The following is an 18,794-nucleotide window of genomic DNA, read 5'->3' as shown; positions in this document are numbered from 1 at the left end:
GGCATACGTAGTATTGCGCAACTGTACACAACACTCATTACTCAATACTGAGTATTTCGCTACTAGCTGCCGCCGCGCAGTTTTACTCGCGTGATTCCCGTTCCCTTAGGAATACTGGGATAATATATAGCCTATAGCGTTATTTGATAAATGGGCTATCTAACACTGAAAGAATTTTTCAAATCGGACCAGTAGTTCCTGAGATTAGCGCGTTCAATCAAACAAACACACTCTTCAGCTTTATAATATTAGTATAGATACCTACTATGCATGTATACAGTGATAGCTAAGTGGATATTACCTCCGCCTTCCATTCGGAGGGTGTAGATTCGAATCCGGTCATAATCAGCTCCAACTTTTCAGTTATGTGCATTGTAAGAAATTATACTGGTGTCTCAAAAGGCGAAGGAATAAACATCGCGAGGAAACCTGCATTTTCTTTATTCTCTACGTATGTGAAGTCTGCCAATCCGCATTGGGCCAGCGTTATGGACTATTGGCCTAACCCCTCTCATTTTTGAGAGGAGACTCGTGCTCAACAGTGAGCCGAACATGGGTTGCTAATGATGACGATGACGTAATAAACATCCCTTGAACGCGTATTAAGTGATTTGGTTTCTCATTTCTAAAGCAAAGATATGGAATGTCTTCCAGCTTCCGTTTTATCTACCACATACAACGTGGGTAATTTTATGTCGAGAGTGAATAGGCATCTTCTAGACAAGCGCATTTTACCATAGGCTGCTTACCACCAGGTGTCTTTGCTGTCAAACGCTTGTTTTTATTATTTAGCCCGTATTCGCACGAGAGTTTTTTAACGGGCGTTAAAAAGCTCGCTTACCAAATCTGCGCTAAAAACTTTTACTGAAAAGCTCAGTACTTAATATCCCGAGTCAGGAGTCGAATCCATAGGCTTACGGTTTTCGTGGCGCAGTGGTATGCGCGGTGGATTTACTAGACGGAGGTCCTGGGTTCGATCCCCGGCTGGGCACATTGAGGTTTTCTTAATTGGTCCTGGTCTGGCTGGTGGGAGGCTTCATCCGTGGCTTGTAACCACCATACCGACAAAGACGTACCGCCAAGCGATTGAGCGTTCCGGTACAATGTCATATAGAAAACGAAAGGGGTGTAGATTTTCATCCTCCTCCTAAACAGTTAACCCGCTTCCATCTTAGATTGCATCAATCACTTACCATCAGGTGAGATTGTCATCTAGGTCAAACTTGTAAAGAATAAAAAAAAGAACCACTGGACGTACGAGGCAGTTGTTAAACCGATGGATCCGATGGCGCGGTTAGCACCCTCGTAACTTTAATTTTAAGTTTTCGACTTTAATAATCACCATTGAATCATGCCTTGTTAACTAAGCTTAAATGAAATAAATTTGACTTTGACTTTGACTTTTGATTCGCCATAAAACACTTCACGGTATACCAGTCCTTGCCTTGTATCGATCTGATGCCGCGGCCAAAACTGGACGCGAGGCCGTGACGTCAAACTATTACGATTTACGAGTATAGTATTAATGAAACTATTGGAGGGTTGTTACCGACTTCAAAAAAGGAGGAGGTTTTCAATTTGACGCGTGTTTTTTTTTCTGTTTGTTACCTCATACATTCGTCATTTATTAACCAATTTTGAACTCTTTTGGTTGCACTTTTAAAATCGGTTTAATAATTTTGTGTTAAAAATACGTCATTAAAGTTGGTTCCATTTTTATGATGATGGTAAGTGACAACTGAAAATGCAATCTAAGATGAAGAACTCTTTCGGCACTTACACAACATCGTACCGGAACGTTATATCGCTTGGCGGTACGTCTTTGCCGGTAGGGATCTTGTCTCTGTAGGGTAGGTATAACTAAACCTTATAAGCAAAAAATCGCGTCTACGGGACTTGTTTTGTGGCGCGGAGTGTAGAGTGGTATACTTATTTTAGTAAATTCTGTTATGAGGCCCCTGAATTTGATCCTAAACAATAAAATTGAGATGCCTTTCAGATAATAAGGATATAAAAATAATCATTTAAAAGATTTAAATTAATTAATTAAGTATATTTTTTATCATAATTAATAGTTATTAATTATTATGATTTGTGATTCTTAGAATACTTAACGTGTTATATATTTATAATATTGACTCAACCGATTTAGGTAATTATACATGTCATGCTGACATGGCAGTAAGCTTAGGAAACAAACAATGGATACGTACCCAAATCATCCATTTTGGCTGGCTTCGGCCGTTGCTAGTTACCACCCTACCGACAAAGACGTACCGCCAAGCGATTTAGCGTTCCGGTACGATGTCGTGTAGAAACCGAAAAGGGGTGTGGATTTTCATCCTCCTCCTAACAAGTTAGCCCGCTTCCATCTTAGACTTGTGATTGTAGTCAAGGGCTAACTTGTAAAAAATTTAAAAAAAAAATCCAAATCAGTGAAATTTCGGACAAGTACATAAAAAACTCGATAAGCATTCGGATAATGCTTACGCACTATTCCGTTCTTCCAAATTCAAGTTATTCAGAGGACATCTTTGGTATCCGTATCTTCTTCTTCTTCTTCTTTATTCTGGGCCGTTTCCGCACTTAGCCATTTGATTGGCCGTTGTGCGTGGGTCCCTCCGGTGTAGGTTCCCGCTGGATTTATTCCATCCAGCCGAGCTCGCTCCAGAAGCTTAGCAGGCCGCCCAGGTCGCCGATAGCCTCATGGAGTGTCGCTGAGGAGCCAATGTAGGTTGCTCGTTGTTCCGTTACGCCTCTGCAACTGAGCATAACGTGTAGCGGTGTCTCGTCCTCCTCCATGCAGGCTCTGCACAGAGGACTGTCTGTCATACCTAGAATTGAAAGGTGTTTGTTTAGTGGGCAATGACCTGTTACGATCCGTATCTATCATCTATGGAACCGCGCAGACATGTCCTATTTGAATCCGAGGCACATTCGACTCAGGGGAGTAGTTACCACTGTATCAGCCGTATCAATGATACGGGGCCCCCAGACTATAGGGGCCCCTTACATGTGAAAGTGAAAGAAAGAAAGAAATAATAAAATGTTATCCACAATCTCACTGAAAAGAACTGCATATAGAGTTTCATTTTAGAAATGACCAAATAAAAAAAGTTAAAAAAGAACGATCTCTAGTTTTTCCGGGATGAGCGTGCGCCCAAAAGTTGAAAACATCATACATAAGTATATAGTAAGTCACTGTCATAATTTACCTATTTTATGCAAGCATTCTTTTGTACCCTTCATGGACTACAACTAATTGAGACTGAGACTACTTGAGACTCCACGTTTGAGACACGTGATATTTAATTTCTTACACACGCAGAGAATTAAGAGAATTCTCTGGTATGCCGGTTTCCTCACGATGTTTTCCTTTACCGTTCGAGACACGTGATATTTAATTTCCTAAAATGCACACAACTGAAAAGTTGGAGGTGCATGCCCCGGACCTGTTTCGAACCCACACCCTCCGGAATCGGACGCAGAGGTCATATCCACTGGTCTATCACTACCTGTTATTGACTAATGTTATCTTTTCTCGAGTCACTCTGAATGTGCACTAAATAGTGCGATTTCAGAGTGACTTGCGACTTCCAAAATTAAACCTAATTAATTACGTCATAACATATTTATTTTGAAAGGACTTAGGGAAGTAATTTAACGAGTTTGCACAAAATATGATAGGTAAAAAACAAAAATTACTTACAAGGCGTCGTGGTACGACTCCTTTTGCGATCGCCCAAACAGGCTTGGGCAAATACCTTAACAATTAGAAAAAAGCTCTTAATTACTTTATTGAATAAAGTTAAGTAGAATTATTCGCAACTATTCGTCCGAAATTCCTCAGTGCCTGAAGACGAAAGTCTTCGAACAGTATGTGATGACAGTCTTCAGATCTGAAACTTTATGGTCGCTAACTATGGGCCTTATAAGAAGGTTCAGAATCACTCAGCGCACGTTGTAAGGAGCTATGCTCGGAGTATCTCTGCGTGATCCAATCAGAAATGAGAAGATCCGCCAAAGAAACAAACGGACATAGCTCAATGAATAGCATAGCTAAAGTTGCAATATATGGGGCATTTAGTTCAAAAAGCTGATGGACGTTGGGGTCCCAAGGTGCTGGTATAGTGTCCTGCACCGGAACAGAGGATATCAAGCTGGTTGTAGGTAGTCGCTGGATGCTGGCTGCTCAAAATAGTGTTGTTTGGAAGTGCTTATGGCGGAGGTATACGTGAATTCGGCGTCAATATGGGTACATCATTCGCATTTTTCTCTGTAAACTTAATCCAAAAGAATTTGCAAAATATATAATATATGTAGATCTACACAATACGCATGTCCTTGTGGTTTACAACAATGTTTATTTAATTTTTAAATATCCTAAATGAATACGCAAAGTAGCCTCTGTTTTTGTAACTTGTATCAGTTGTACTTCCAAAGTATGACTCTTGAGTATTTTTTTGTTTCTTTTATCATAATTATGTAAGAACACAAACTAATGGATTCGTGCTATTATTAATGTTTTTTAATAATATATAATGATTTTATTTCATTGATAAAACTATCAAAACGCCTGGGTAACCCCGCGCCTTGTGTTGTGAAGTCAGTGCAGGACGAGACACTGTGCAGTGCAGTGACTGCACTCAATGGACGTGTGTGTGAAAGGAGATGCGAGATATTTTACCGTTCTGATCAATCGATCAAGGTCGTTTGCGTATATCTCAACATAGGCCTCTTAAGAGAGGCTTGAGAGGCCTATGTTGAACCGTTTACTCTATTGGCTGGTAATGATGATGATTTCCAGCTGTAAATGAAGCTTTTCCGACCCATTGAGCTAAAATATTGTGATTGCTAGGATGAATTCAACGGTATGACCTTCTGTTATCACAAGTCCATGGTAACTTGAGACGCGTGACGATACTTCACTAGTTTTTGTTATTTTTCTTATTGGATCGAAGTTTTTGTGGCAGCTTTTTATCGTTTTAAAGTAGGTATTTAAATGTTTATTTTTAAACTGGCTTTTTCTCGCGGAGAGTAGGTAGGTAGATACCTACGGCACAGCAAAATTTAGCCATGTGTTAATAACGAGAGTGTAACTCGTTCGCGTAAAGCTGACGCCTGGTTCGAAACTTGACCCTCCTCCCGATTCCTCGCGCTGAGTAGCGTTGGCATCACAGTTATGCTCAATGATGTTAAATACTGTTAGACGTGTTACTAGCGCATGAAAAATTAGCCGCTCAATAGGAAATTTATAGTCAACTCAATGTTAGTTGTGGTCAACAATGAACGTTCTCGTTATCAACCCATATTCGGCTCACTGCTGAGCTCGAGTCTCCTCTCAGAATGAAAGGGGTTAGGCCAATAGTCCACCACGCTGGCCCAATGCGGATTGGCTGACTTCACACACGCAAAGAATTAAAAAAATTCTCTGGTGTGCAGGTTTCCTCACTATGTTTTCCTTCACCGTTTGAGACACGTGATATTTCTTAAAATGCACACAACTGAAAAGTTGGAGGTGCATGCCCCGGACCGGATTCGAACCCACACCCTCCGGAATCGGAGGCAGAGGTCATATCCACTGAGCTATCACGTCAATGAACGTTATAAAACCTAAATATCGTCGTATAATACAATGTCGAGTTGTCTATGCAGGAAGTGTAAAAACTATATATTCATAAATATAATGGAATTAAAGACAAAATTGTGCATGTGTGCGCTCAGTGTTGTAGTCTATTATTCGGATCACTTTTTGCGGTGATTTTGTAGGGACGTAACCGATCTATAGTATAAAATTATCATTGGTTATGCTACATTACCGGTAACATATAAATACGTCTGCACGGCTGAAACCGAAACTTCCACATAATGTGGTATTTTTTTCGTACGAAAGAAATTCACAGAATACAGATAAGTTTAAAAGGACTTAGCTACAAGCTATTAGATAGGTATAATATATTTGGAAATGCAAATATATGGAGACAGCGATTGCGATGAACCAAAAGTAAACACAAAACAAGACAGTGTCCGTTGACTTTAGCAACACATTTGAACTGGGTAATAGGACGCGCTGTTTGGGTTACAGTTCTATGAAGAAAATTGTTTTCATTTTCACCTTCACTTTGTATTCATTTGGTACAGGAAGAATAATTGTTACTCACCATTACTAGTACACCGTTTCCTTGAACATTGATCCTACTCTGGTATTCTGGTGAGTTATTGTTCGAGTCCTGAGTCCATAGAATATTGGGCTTAGAATTCCGGAGTTAGGAAATTCGTGATGTAAAGACAGTCATTCACGATCAAGTTTATCGTCAAATCTCCAGGACGCTTACGGATTTGCAGACTTGACGGTAAACTTGTTCGTGAGTGACTGGCGTAACACCCCCTGCTTATGTGGTGTCGATTTGAAGTAACGATCGTTACAGAGTCGAAACCCGCTCCAATTATGTATTCTGTGTCTAAGGCTGCATTTAAGCGTGGTGGGTCTAAGCTCCAAATCTACCTCTACTGTAGGAGAGTGCAAAATCTATCTAAATCAATATTTATAAAGAGTTTGTGGTGTTGTAGGGGTAATCTCTAGATCAAATGAAATTATTTTACTACTAGAAAGAGTCACGTTTTTTAAATTATTTGTGAGTGTCATAGGCTATATTTTAACCTCTTATTCTCACGGGAATGGGAAATACGCGGGTGAAACCGCGTTGCGTCGGCTAGTACTAAATAAAATAGGCCACTAATGATGAATTATTATTTAACACGAGAAGATAATGGTATTGATATGTAATAATGTGGGCTAGCACACATGTTTGTGAGTCACTTTATTATACCTATTGAACTTTATCTTGTTGCCGATTGCCACATACATAACATCTATTGATTGTGTTATCATTTACCTAGAATGAGGTTTTAGGTGATTCATTGCAGCTGAGTTTTATCTTCGAAAAAATATTATCTTAAGTTGAATTGATCAGTTAAATCTTACTTGTGTTGTGTGGTGTCCCTTAGTTAAGTGTACGGTTTTTCTGATGATTTTGACTGAAATGTCGATCAGTTAAAACTAAACGTCTGTAGCAAGTTTAAACGTCCGTTTATACTATATTACATACTAGCTGACGCCGCGCGGTTTTACCCGTGTGGTTCCCGTTCCCGTAGGAATACGGGGATAATATATTGCCTATAGCCTTCCTCGATGAATGGCCTATCTGACACAGAAAGAATTTTTCAAATCGGACCAGTTGTTCCTGAGATTAACGCGTTCAATCAAACAAACAAACAAACGAACCCTTCAGCATTATAATATTGGTAAAGATACAGTGCGTCACAGACAAGTAGCGTAGCAGACACCGTCTATTCACACTGCCTAGAAGGTACCTAGAGACACAAGTCCTATTCATGAAAGAAGTCCCCCCAGACGCGGCGCTAATGTCTTAATGGCGTTCATTGTCATTTGTTAATGGCGGTCTTATTGTCATTTGTGTAAGGCGCTGTCAATTCTATTTCAGGTTTCATGAAAAGGACTTTACAGACATGAACCGCACAATCAAAATATTCTTTCCGCGAATACTGGCCAGGCGTGGCTCGTGTCTGTCAACGTCTGCGCGGTTTCGATAGATATAAATACGTTAATAAACACTGTTTATAAGAATATTATTTTGTCTGTCCCGGCACGTGTCTGGCACGCTAAATGTCTGTAGATATAAACGGACCTTTGGTGCCAGATTTCATAACATTATTTACGAGAGTTAGATGAGTGTACAATAAATCTTTATCGTGCGTTATCCTTATGGACAGGGAGACTGTGATAGCCTGACCTACCTCATTTTATGATTGTCTAGCGGACGCCCGCGACTTTGTCCTCGTGAAATTTAGTTTTTCACCGATCCCTCGGGAACCTCCGGGATAAAAAACAGTCTATGTGTTAATCCAGGCTATATATCTTATTACCAAATTTCAGCTAATTCGGTTCAGTAGTTGAGGCGTGAAAGAGTAACAAACATTCATATCATCAAAATCATCATTTTTTGCAAATCTCGGGAATCCATGGATTTTTTCGGGATAAAAAGTAGCCTATGTGGTAATCCAGAGTAAAATCTATTTTCATTCCAAATTTCAGCTAAATCGCTTCAGTAGTAGCGGCGTTATAGAGTAACAAACATCCAAACATCCATACAAACTTTCGCGTTTATAATATTAAGTAGGATAGTAGGTAAATATGATAGCCAATTATGGATTTTGGATTGTGGTGGCTTTGGAAGATAGCTAGTTTTAAGGGTTCAGACTCAACCGACCAAGTATATTTTTTAATTTATTTTTTTTTTTAATTTATTCCTCGGCATATCAATGACCTCAGTCGCCAGTCCCTTCCTTCGTCATACCCTCGGCTTCGCGGAAAACCGTATAAAAACACCGTTAAAGAATATTTATGAGAACTTTAAGGGTCTTTAGCGAAGGGTTGCCACGAAGCTAAGGTTGTAGCAACTTCTGACACGATTTGTCATGATATACCGTGCATACTTAATATCACAAAACTTACCTTTTATACTTGGGCAGTTGAAGATCTGGACACTTGGAATATGCAAGTTTCCAACCTCTATAATAGGCTACCGTGCCTACCTACGGTAGTAGCAGAATTATAGGCTGGCATTTTCAGTATTCAGAAAATGAAGTATGTCTGGCCATAGCAGGCTTTCGTTGTATAGTATTACCTAAAATAACTATGAAATCTTTTACATCTATACTAATATTATAAAGCTGAAGAGTTTGTTTGGTTGAACGCGTTAATCTCAGTTTTTTTCAGTGTTAGATAACCCATTTATCGAGGCATACAGGCTATATATTATCTCCGTATTCCTATGGGAACGAGAACCACGCGAGTAAACCGCGCGGCGTCAGCTTGTATACATATAGGTACTTTGCAAAAATCCATCTATTTCGCTTCGTTGTAGATAATGTCTATTAGATAATCCTATACAGACTATAGTATGAATGACAATCTATCTATTTATCCGATCGATAGTGATAGTGCTTATCCGTTTGATAGCTGGGCGAGGTCGACGTTACGAGAGATGACAGGAGTTACATTCACAACGAATCTCATAGTATAAGATTACTATGAGATTCGTGATGTATAAGCTAAGCTTGCGTGGGGAATACGGAGATAAAGACCAGCAACATCGTTATAAACATTTGTAACCAGCGACTTCTTCCGCCCTTAGACCTCCTTAATCCGGCCCTCTCGCAAAATCCGCTCTTAGTGGACCTCAAATACCTATGAACTACCTCCCTGCCAAATTTAAACTTTATACGTCAAGCGGTTTTATAGATATCGTGAGGAATGACCTTTCGCATTTATATTTATTAGATTACATTTTTAAAAACCGGGGGTCTGAAATTCAGGTAAAGCTCGTCAAAACAGCGCAATTTGGTTCCTGAACTGTTTAATAATGATCCTACGTACGGAACCATTGGTCGGTGAGTCTGACTCGCTCTTGCCCAGTTTTTTGTATTGTATTTATTAATGTGTTATTGTCAGTTGTCGGCAAAAATTGCGCCATTCGGTTCTTGAACTATTTATAATGATCCGACGAATAGAACCTTCGATGGGTTCAACCATTGACGGCCTCAGTGGCGCAGTGGTATGCGCGGTGGATTTACATGACGGAGGTCCTGGGTTCGATCACCGGCTGGGCCGATTGAGGTTTTCTTAATTGGTCCAGGTCGGGCTGGTGAGAGGCTTCGGCTGTGTTACCACCCTACCGACAAAAACGTACCGCCAAGCGATTTAACGTTTACGATGTGTAGGAACCGATGGGAGTGTGGATTTTCATCCTCCGCCTAACAAGTTAGCCCGCTTCCATCTTAGACTGCATCATCACTTAGCATAAAAAATAAAAAAGGGCGAGTCTGCTCACACTTGTCCGGTTTTTGTATTATATTTATTAATGTGTCGGTTGGTTGACGTGGGTGCGGTGCTGTTGTCCACTATACCTGTAATTCGAGACAGGCTAAGGGCCGTATTAATTTAGGGTACACGCGGATCTAAAAGATTCTCTACCCTCCCTTTAATAGAGATCACTTTGCTATTTTCACGAATCAAGTTGATTTTATGCTTGAATTTGTAAAAAATCACTTTAGCGTGAAGGTCGTCTATGACGTCTGTCTATGGTAATGACAATATTTATGGGATTCAGTGACTTTACGACTCAGTTATGCTCACTTAGTTGCGCCCCGTTTGATTCATCTGTACTTATCTCTGACTAGCCATGTAACGCGGTTTCACTCGCGTTATTTACGTTGATAAAATAGGTCAAAATCAAAATTATTTGCAAGAAACATTAGGTACGTTTAATTATACAAAGATGTTCTTATGTAATAAGTAACCATGTTTCACTATTAACAGGTCTACAAATATTTAATTACAATAAAATAAAATTACAAAAGTTAATATGTCGAAAAAAATTTAACCGCTTAACAATTTTCACCAAAAACATTTCTCCATTCTATTCAATCCTATTCAGATATAACAAACGATGCATGATAGGATATTCCGCTTTTATAGAGGGTTACACACAGGGGAACTCGTCTATACTGATATTATAAAGAGGTACAGTTTGTGGTATTTTAGGGGGTAATCTCTGGATCTATTGAGCCAATTTTTTTTTTTACCAATAGAAAGCCACTTTATTTGTGAGTGTCATAGGCTTTTTCATTTTATCCCATAATTCCCACAGAAAAGCAAAGTACGCGCGTGAAACCGTGGGGAAATATATACTTTCTTGTCATTTCACTCTCAATAGCTATGAGTATATACCGTTAAGCCGAAAGGTATATGGTTCATAATATTGTCATGTTCCCTCTACTTAATCTAAAGGCAAAGGTAGTTGTATGACGATAAACCAAAGCGCGGGGATCACAGTCAAAGTCAAAGTCAAAATTCATTTATTTCAAATAGGCTTAGTTTGTAAGCTCTTTTGAAACGTCAGGTCAATAATATTAAACTTAAGATAATGGTGATAATAATCATTCGAAATCTTAAAATTAAAGTTACGAGGGTTCCCAACGCACCTTGGTCCGAGAAGAGATCAAACCTAATACCTCTCATAGTCCGGTAACTGAAAGCTATCTAACGAGTAATACGTCTTATAGTCCGGTGCCTGAAGCTATTGATGTTATGACTAAAGATAAATTTACAACATACACAAAGAAAAGTTTCCATCTCGTCTGAAAATAAGTGGCGATAATGACACATGTAGTGTACACTTTTGTCTCGTGTTTACTTTGTCTGGTGGCTAGGGAGATAATATACCTACATAGGGCTAACGAAACTAAGCCACGGGTCGTAACTCTCAAAGAACTTTCGCTCTAATTCACAAGCGTCTTTGTTGAGCGTTTAAGTATTACATACATAATAAAATACATTACATATACATACATATACATAATAAAATAAAATCATTTTATTTCAGGTCAGATACCAATACACAGCAGATTAAAATTAAAATCATAAATCTCAAAAACTATTGAATTAATTTCATGCTGTTTTCATCAATAGATAAATTAATGATGAAGGCTTAGGTTTCTTAAACTTACGCACACTGATTTTCTTACGGGCATTCGCTAGTATTATTATAAAAACATCGCATTTGCACATTGTAGAGACAGCATTTTATCCTTAAAATACGAGATATTTGTGAAAAAATGGTAAAATGGTTTAGTGATAAAGTGTAGTGTGTTTACGCCGGCTTTCCATCACGCTAGACCAGCAGCTTTTCCGGAAGCCAGAAACCGGGCGAAGGTGTTTACATTACACCGGATCCTATAAGAAAATCGGTCGTATAACCCCGTCCTGGTATGTAGAAATGGTACATCTTTTGACTGACAACGGTACGCAGCTCAGAATACAAAAAACACCAGAAGCCACGTTCAGCTGTCATTATAAAGCACGCATTGTGTCCAAAAATTGTACCTGTATAGCACGTCACACAACACGGCAAGCACAGAATCGCTTGTTCGTGAAATTACACCAAAAAAGAGTAGTTTAAAGGGCTTCATTCCTACGCCTTCTGGAGTTTTCTGTTTTCTGAGGCTAACTGTAGTTGTCTATTTAGTTCTCTGTCTACGAGCAAACAAGTAGAGTGGCGCGTGTGTGATATTGTGACTAATGAGCTAATGCCAATGACATGATATTATTCATAGCACGTGTTAAACTGGACGCATTCTCGTATCTATACACGTGTTACTGGATCCGGACACGCTTTTGACCTTTTTACTCGACTGCAAGAAGGGTTATGTTTTTCGCCCGTATCTTGTACGTATGTATGTATGTATGTAATATTCTTTATTACCTCATATCTTCCAAACCGCTGAATGAATTTACGTATTTAAGATATCGTTAGATTCGTCTTGTTTACCCAAGTGTTCTTAGATAGGTGAAATTAAAAAAAAAAACCAACACGACGACTGTGAGATGCTATAGAGTCGAGGCGAAAAAAAAAATTGTTTTTGAATATTGCAATATGGGTATCAAATTCAAGGGCTAATCAAGAGGATTTCAAAATGGTATATCATGGCCATATTTAAAAAAACCTGCAATTAGAAAAACGTTATTTATTAATCGCTATACAATATACGCGAGGCGGATGACTAGATGCGAGCAGGTTAGGTAGTCGGGTTTTTAATTTTTTTAATTATTGACTTGTTGCCGCTGTTGTGTATACGAGAAAGGTTCCAGATTCGATTCCGTTCACGGGTCTATTTGGGAATATACTTATGTATTATCAGTTTGTATACTTGCGAAAGCCTTGTGCCAAAGAGCTGGTCGTTGCGTCAGCGTCTGTCCGCTAAATTGGAGCAGCATATTGGGCCTAAGCGCCATATCCCCTATCTCTAGTCCTGGATTAGGCTATAATCTATTAAAGCGTCGTCTGGTTACTAATCCGGCACTGCCTCTCTTATAAGGAAGAAGGCCTGGTCCTGTGGCAGGCTGTAAAAAGGCTGATAATAACGAATGTCGCCATTTACACATTACATAACGAAAAGTAATTTCCCAAAATTAACTTAGTCCAACAGTTTTCCTGTACCTACATTTTTCCTCATTGCTCGCTATCCGAGCAGTGATGTAGTTTGAATATTTTTAGCATAAATACCTAATGTTGTGCAATACCATATTATCAGATAGCGTTGTACATATTATTTGTAAGGTTTATGACGTAGTGTTTGTATTTTAGGATATATTCGCGTGTTTTCTAATATTATCTTTAATTAGTTTCGGTCTGTACGCAAAGAAAGGTGTGTTATGCTTTGATTGTTACAGTGAAATTCGGGGAAATATATTTAAATATCTCGTATTCTAAGACACTAGTTTTTTTTTTTAACGGATTGCCTATGTTTTCGATGGTATGTACTATGCATGTGCTATGTGTATACATACTGTCGGTGCATTTACACTCAAGGTTCAAAGTAATATGAGGTATCCTTAGATTTACTCAGAAGTGGGATAGACATAGGGACATATATCTCCCGAATAGTCCATTACTTTTACTCATTTTTTTTATATTAATTTAATTTTTACCAACCTATTTTATTATTTTATTCGTAACCTAAAAAATCGACTTGACTTCTCTTTCTTTGACTTGCGTTTTATTATAGAAAAATATTATTAAAAGTAATATAAGTTATCCCTTAACTGCGTAGTCCACAAGGGAAAATAAAGCAGAATTTATTCTACCCAAATTTTACCTGTGATCAGTTTCTACGCGGCATCACACTACGTGTAAATTAAAAGAATAAACATTTGGGTTTAAGTCTTTATTAGAGCTGTTACAACCTCACAAATTTTGTGAAAGTGATCATAATTAGGTCGTTAGGACATTTTTACCACCCGGGGTGATTGCAGAAACTGCTATTAAACGTATAGCTAAAAAGAATAATATAAAAAAACTATATAACAGCTCATTAAATCTGCTTAATACCCAATTACCTAGCGTAACTGCATTAGTTATAATACTATTACAATGGTGTTATAGCATATAAACTATTTTTATTAATTGTGAGTGCTGATAATAAAGTAGTTAATCAATTTTCATGATTATTATGTACTTTATTTTTTTTATGATTTATTATAGGTACTTAATATTTTTAACTACTACACACATGATACCACTAAACGTACGGGGCGGGGATCTTTTTTTTTTAATTTTTTTATTCTTTACAAGTTAGCCCTTGACTACAATCTCACCTGATGGTAAGTGATGATGCAGTCTAAGATGAAAGCAGACTAACTTGTTAGGAGGAGGATGAAAATCCACACCCCTTTTCGGTTTCTACACGACATCGTACCGGAACGTTAAATCGCTTGGCGGTACGTCTTTGCCGGTAGGGTGGTAACTAGCCACGGCCGCAGCCTCCCACCAGCCAGACCTGGACCAATTAAGAAAATCTCAATCGGCCCAGCCGGGGATCGAACCCAGGACCTCAGTCTTGTTAATCCACCGCGCATACCACTGCGCCACGGAGGTCGTCAAAATCGAAACACCATCGATGGTGATGAGTCCTACCGCTCTTACCCTTGAGCTATTGAGACTGGTATATACTTTGAAATAAAAAGATCTATCGACATTTTTTCTCCTCTCAAAACCAATACTTGCCTACTAGAAGTACCTACCAATTAAAACCGGCTATTTACCTTGGATTAGTAACGTGAAAACGCATTTCCTTGAACGATTTCACGTCTCATTGTTTTTCATTTAATTAAATAAAGTAAATTGGTTAATTCTTTATTTATTTTTTCTTAAAACTTAACCCGTTGCCTTCGACCTACAACCATTTTTTTTCTAATTTCTATTCTTTCATACTAGATACAGGCGGTACAAAAATATCGGTTTGCGATTTTATAAATAAAGTTAATTTTTATAAATATTTTTTTTTCTTTTTCCAGATAATAATTACGATGACAAGGACTTCGAAAAAGTGAATTGGTGAAGTGAGTGTTTAAAGTGCAAGTGAAGTGTGAAGTGAACCCAGTGCAATATGGATCCCGGATACTTCGATATCGAGAGGAAACAGAATCCACGTGAGAGGGCAAATTGGATCTCGAAAATATGTTTTTGGTAAGTGTTTAGGTTTTTATTTGGAGCCGTATAGCTCACTATCTGACGCCGCGCGGTTTCACCTGCGTGGTTCTCGTTCCCGTATGAATACGGGGATAACATATACCCTATAGCCTTCCTTGATAAATGGGCTATCTAACACTAAAAGTATTTTTCAAATCGGACCAGTAGTCCCTGAGATTAGCGCGTTTAATCAATCAAACAAAGAAACAAACTCTTCAGCTTTATAATATTAGTAGACCAGACCCATTGCACCCAGGACTTCAATATCCAAAATCAAATAGGCTAACCACTGAGCCCAATGAGCAAATTGAGAAAAAATGTATGTTGTTATTAGCACCTTGATTTTTTTTTCAGTTTCTTATTATAATACTTAATGTATTTTTAATGCTAATTCCAGGTACACACGACCGATTTTTGTGAAAGGGCGGAAAGGACAGCTAAACATATCAGATATGTACAGGTAAATTACTTTGTTATTTTGATTGTCCTTGTAAGCGTTGGCGCGTGACTTTGCATGCGCGTGACGATTTTAAACGGCAGCGTGGTTCCGTAGGTAGTGACGCTGCCTTTCACGACCCTGGGTTCGAATCCCACAACTGGACAATATCACCCATGCTATTACGGAATAATGAATTCTCTGGAATTCGATTTTTTTTAGATTTTTCTTTCACAAGGATTTTAGGGTAGAAACTGAGTTAAAGTTTCACTAAATGGAAAATTTCTTCTCTAATATGCTCGTAATGAGTAAGCAGTTAGTATCAATGAAATGCACGCCATTGGGTGAGACGCCACACAGTCAAAGTATGATATTATTATGTCTTTAATATGTATAAAAAAACTAGCGGACGCTCGCGACTACGTCCGCGTGGAATTTATTTTTTCACAAATCCCGCGGGAACCATGGATTTTTCCGGGATGAAAAGTAGCCTATGTGTTAATCCAGAGTAAAATCTATTTCCATTCCAAATTTCAGCCAAATCGCTTCAGTATTAGCGGCGTTAATGAGTAACATTCAAACATCCATACAAACTTTCGCGTTTATATTATTAGTAGGATATATTTGTCCATATTGATTTCAGATGTACACCGGGTCATCGAGCAGCGCCGCGGGGCGACGTTATGGGCGAACAGTGGAAGAAAGAATTAGGGAAACAAGGTATCATCATTATCAACCTATTTGAATACTTTGGATTTGATGCTTAGCCATGCTACTGCATACGTACATTGGTACATTGGAGCAGCATGGCTATGGTGGCCTAAGACTTTGACACATGGATGAGAGCTCGATAGTAAATCAAATCAAAATTCATTTCTTTCAAGTATTCTTAGTTTATAAGCACTTTTGCAACGTCAAGTTTGACTATTTGTAAAGACTTAACAACTGGTTCGGAAGGCAGGTTCTGTTGACAAGAACCGCCAAGTAATTCAACAGTTGCTCTTTTAAAAACTCGTTCTTAAAAAAAATCATTCATCGTACATTATTGTAATCTATATACAGGATGCTCGGAAGTATTTCATCAACTTTTTATGTTTTCATACAAAGTAATTCAAATAATTTCGACTATCCATGTAACACGCGTCTTTATCTTAAAATACGCCTTGCATTTTAAAATATGTAAAACTTGACTACGTGTTAATTATGGGGATGCGCATTAGGGGCCCTTTTTAAGATCTTTCAAAAGAAATTATTATTTACCCCGAAAATATTAATATTAGAACACATTTTACTTGAACATTTTTAATTACTTTCGGTAAATAATATAGCCCCAGAGTTATGGAAAATTTAGTGTTAGTTACACTATTTATAACTCAAGAACGGCTGTACCGATCTAGCTGAAAATTGGTGGATAGGTAGCTTAGAACCAGGAGACTGACATAGGATACTTAGGGGTAGGGTTTCACGTGGACGAAGTCGCGGGCGTCCGCTAGTTTACAATAGTCAATATCGTTACAATTTCCGCTGGAAGCTGGTCCAACGGCCTCATATTATCTTTATCATTAAGATATTCATCAATTATGTAGTCCTCGAACTCTACCTAATAAATGTAACAAAATTACAGCCTTAATTTAGAGCCATTTATAGCCTCAATAGCTTATCGGTAAGAGCGTTCGGACTCATCACCGAGAGGTGGTGGTTCGATCCACGCCATGTTGGTCTATTAACATAACCTAATACCAGCTAATACAGTCTTTCCCGACTAGTTCGAAGGGGTCAGGTTTAAAATATATGGCAAATATTATTTTATTTAAAAAAACCCTTCAAAAAGGGACCGAGGGGCAGCATTGCTAGACATACCTATGTCTAGCAATGCTGTCCCAATGTTGGTCTAACAAGGAACGTTTTTACTTGCGAAAAGTGCAACTAAACTTTTGCAGGTGCCAAGTTAGTATAAGTTATGTTAACGATTGTTTTAAAAATCAATGCCAACGTATAAAGATTACGTTATCAATATTTCGCGGCTTATCAAAAGTTTATATTTCCTTACTCTTTATTGACATTGTATAGGCTTATCTGTTTCGTGTATTTCACACTTCCTATTTACATAAATATTTATAGTTTTTCTATTGTCGGAACGCGGCTTTGCTTTTGATTATAAAGACTCCGTTTTTGACGGCCTCCGTGGCGCAGTGGTATGCGCGGTGGATTTACAAAACAGAGGTCCTGGGTTCGATCCCCGGCTGGGCCGATTGAGATTTTCTTAATTGGTCCAGGTCTGACTGGTGGGAGGCTTCAGCCGTGGCTAGTTACCACCCTACCGACAAAGACGTACCGCCAAGCGATATAGCGTTCCGGTACGATGTCGTGTAGAAACCGAAAAGAGGTTTTCGAGATTTCGTGATGAGTGTCTTTTCGCTTTTAAATACATATTTAAATTTGTGTTCTTTATTTATGTTTCAGACAAAGACAAGAAGCCTTCATTACTAAGAACAATAATAAATATATACGGATTCAAGTTTTTGACATTTAATTTAGTGTTTTCAATTATTGACTGTGTTATTAGGTAAGTTGTCGCTATTTTTTATGGCAGGCGTCCACTGATACGCATCGTACGTATCGTATGCATCGCATCAAACGGATTTTTGGATTTTTAATTTTACGGTAGATAAAATCTTCCGATTACCTAGATATAGATTTTGACGGCCTCCGTGGCGCAGTGGTATTCGCGGTGGATTTACAAAACAGAGATCCTGAGTTCGATCCCCGACTGGGATGGGTGGGAGGCTTCGGTACCTGTAGAAACCAAAAGTTGTGTGGATTTTTATCCTCCGCCTAACAAGTTAGCCCGCTTCCATCTTAGACTGCATCATCACTTACCATCACGTGAGATAGTCAAGGGCTAACTTGTAAAGAATAAAAAAAAGCCGTACGATGCGGATCAGTGGACGAAACTGTATGATTTTTAATACAAAGAATAGGTACTAAAACCGTTTGATGCGATGCATACGACGCTGACCTGTGAAATTTTATAATCTCATTTATTTTGCAAATATCCAGACAATCTTTGCTTTTTATGTATAAATTTGTTAACATTGACCCTATTTACTCGAATTTATCATAAAAATCAATATATTCAAACCTAGTCATCATCCCCATTACGACACAACAAGTAAGCCCAGCGCCGAATACATAGTATTTTACCTGTGTGATTGTGAACTAACTAGTAGGAGCTCGCTTGTTTT

General features: G+C 38.4%; 1 protein-coding gene across 1 annotated transcript in view; it reads left to right on the top strand.

Moving 5' to 3' along the window:
• LOC112050905 (probable multidrug resistance-associated protein lethal(2)03659) overlaps nt 1–18,794 on the top strand; it is a 61,381-nt gene that overhangs the window by 10,878 nt on the left and 31,709 nt on the right. The window contains exons 2-5 of the mRNA XM_024089317.2: nt 14,939–15,110; nt 15,511–15,573; nt 16,193–16,269; nt 18,013–18,115. Of these exons, the coding sequence (XP_023945085.1) occupies nt 15,031–15,110; nt 15,511–15,573; nt 16,193–16,269; nt 18,013–18,115 (323 nt within the window). The 5' untranslated portion in view covers nt 14,939–15,030. The remainder of the gene's footprint in view (nt 1–14,938; nt 15,111–15,510; nt 15,574–16,192; nt 16,270–18,012; nt 18,116–18,794) is intronic.

The sequence above is a fragment of the Bicyclus anynana genome, chromosome 8, assembly GCF_947172395.1.
Source record: "Bicyclus anynana chromosome 8, ilBicAnyn1.1, whole genome shotgun sequence".
NCBI classification, from domain to species: Eukaryota; Metazoa; Arthropoda; class Insecta; order Lepidoptera; family Nymphalidae; genus Bicyclus; species Bicyclus anynana.
Note: the sequence above shows the minus strand (reverse complement) of the source record. Positions and strands in the feature narration are given on the sequence as shown.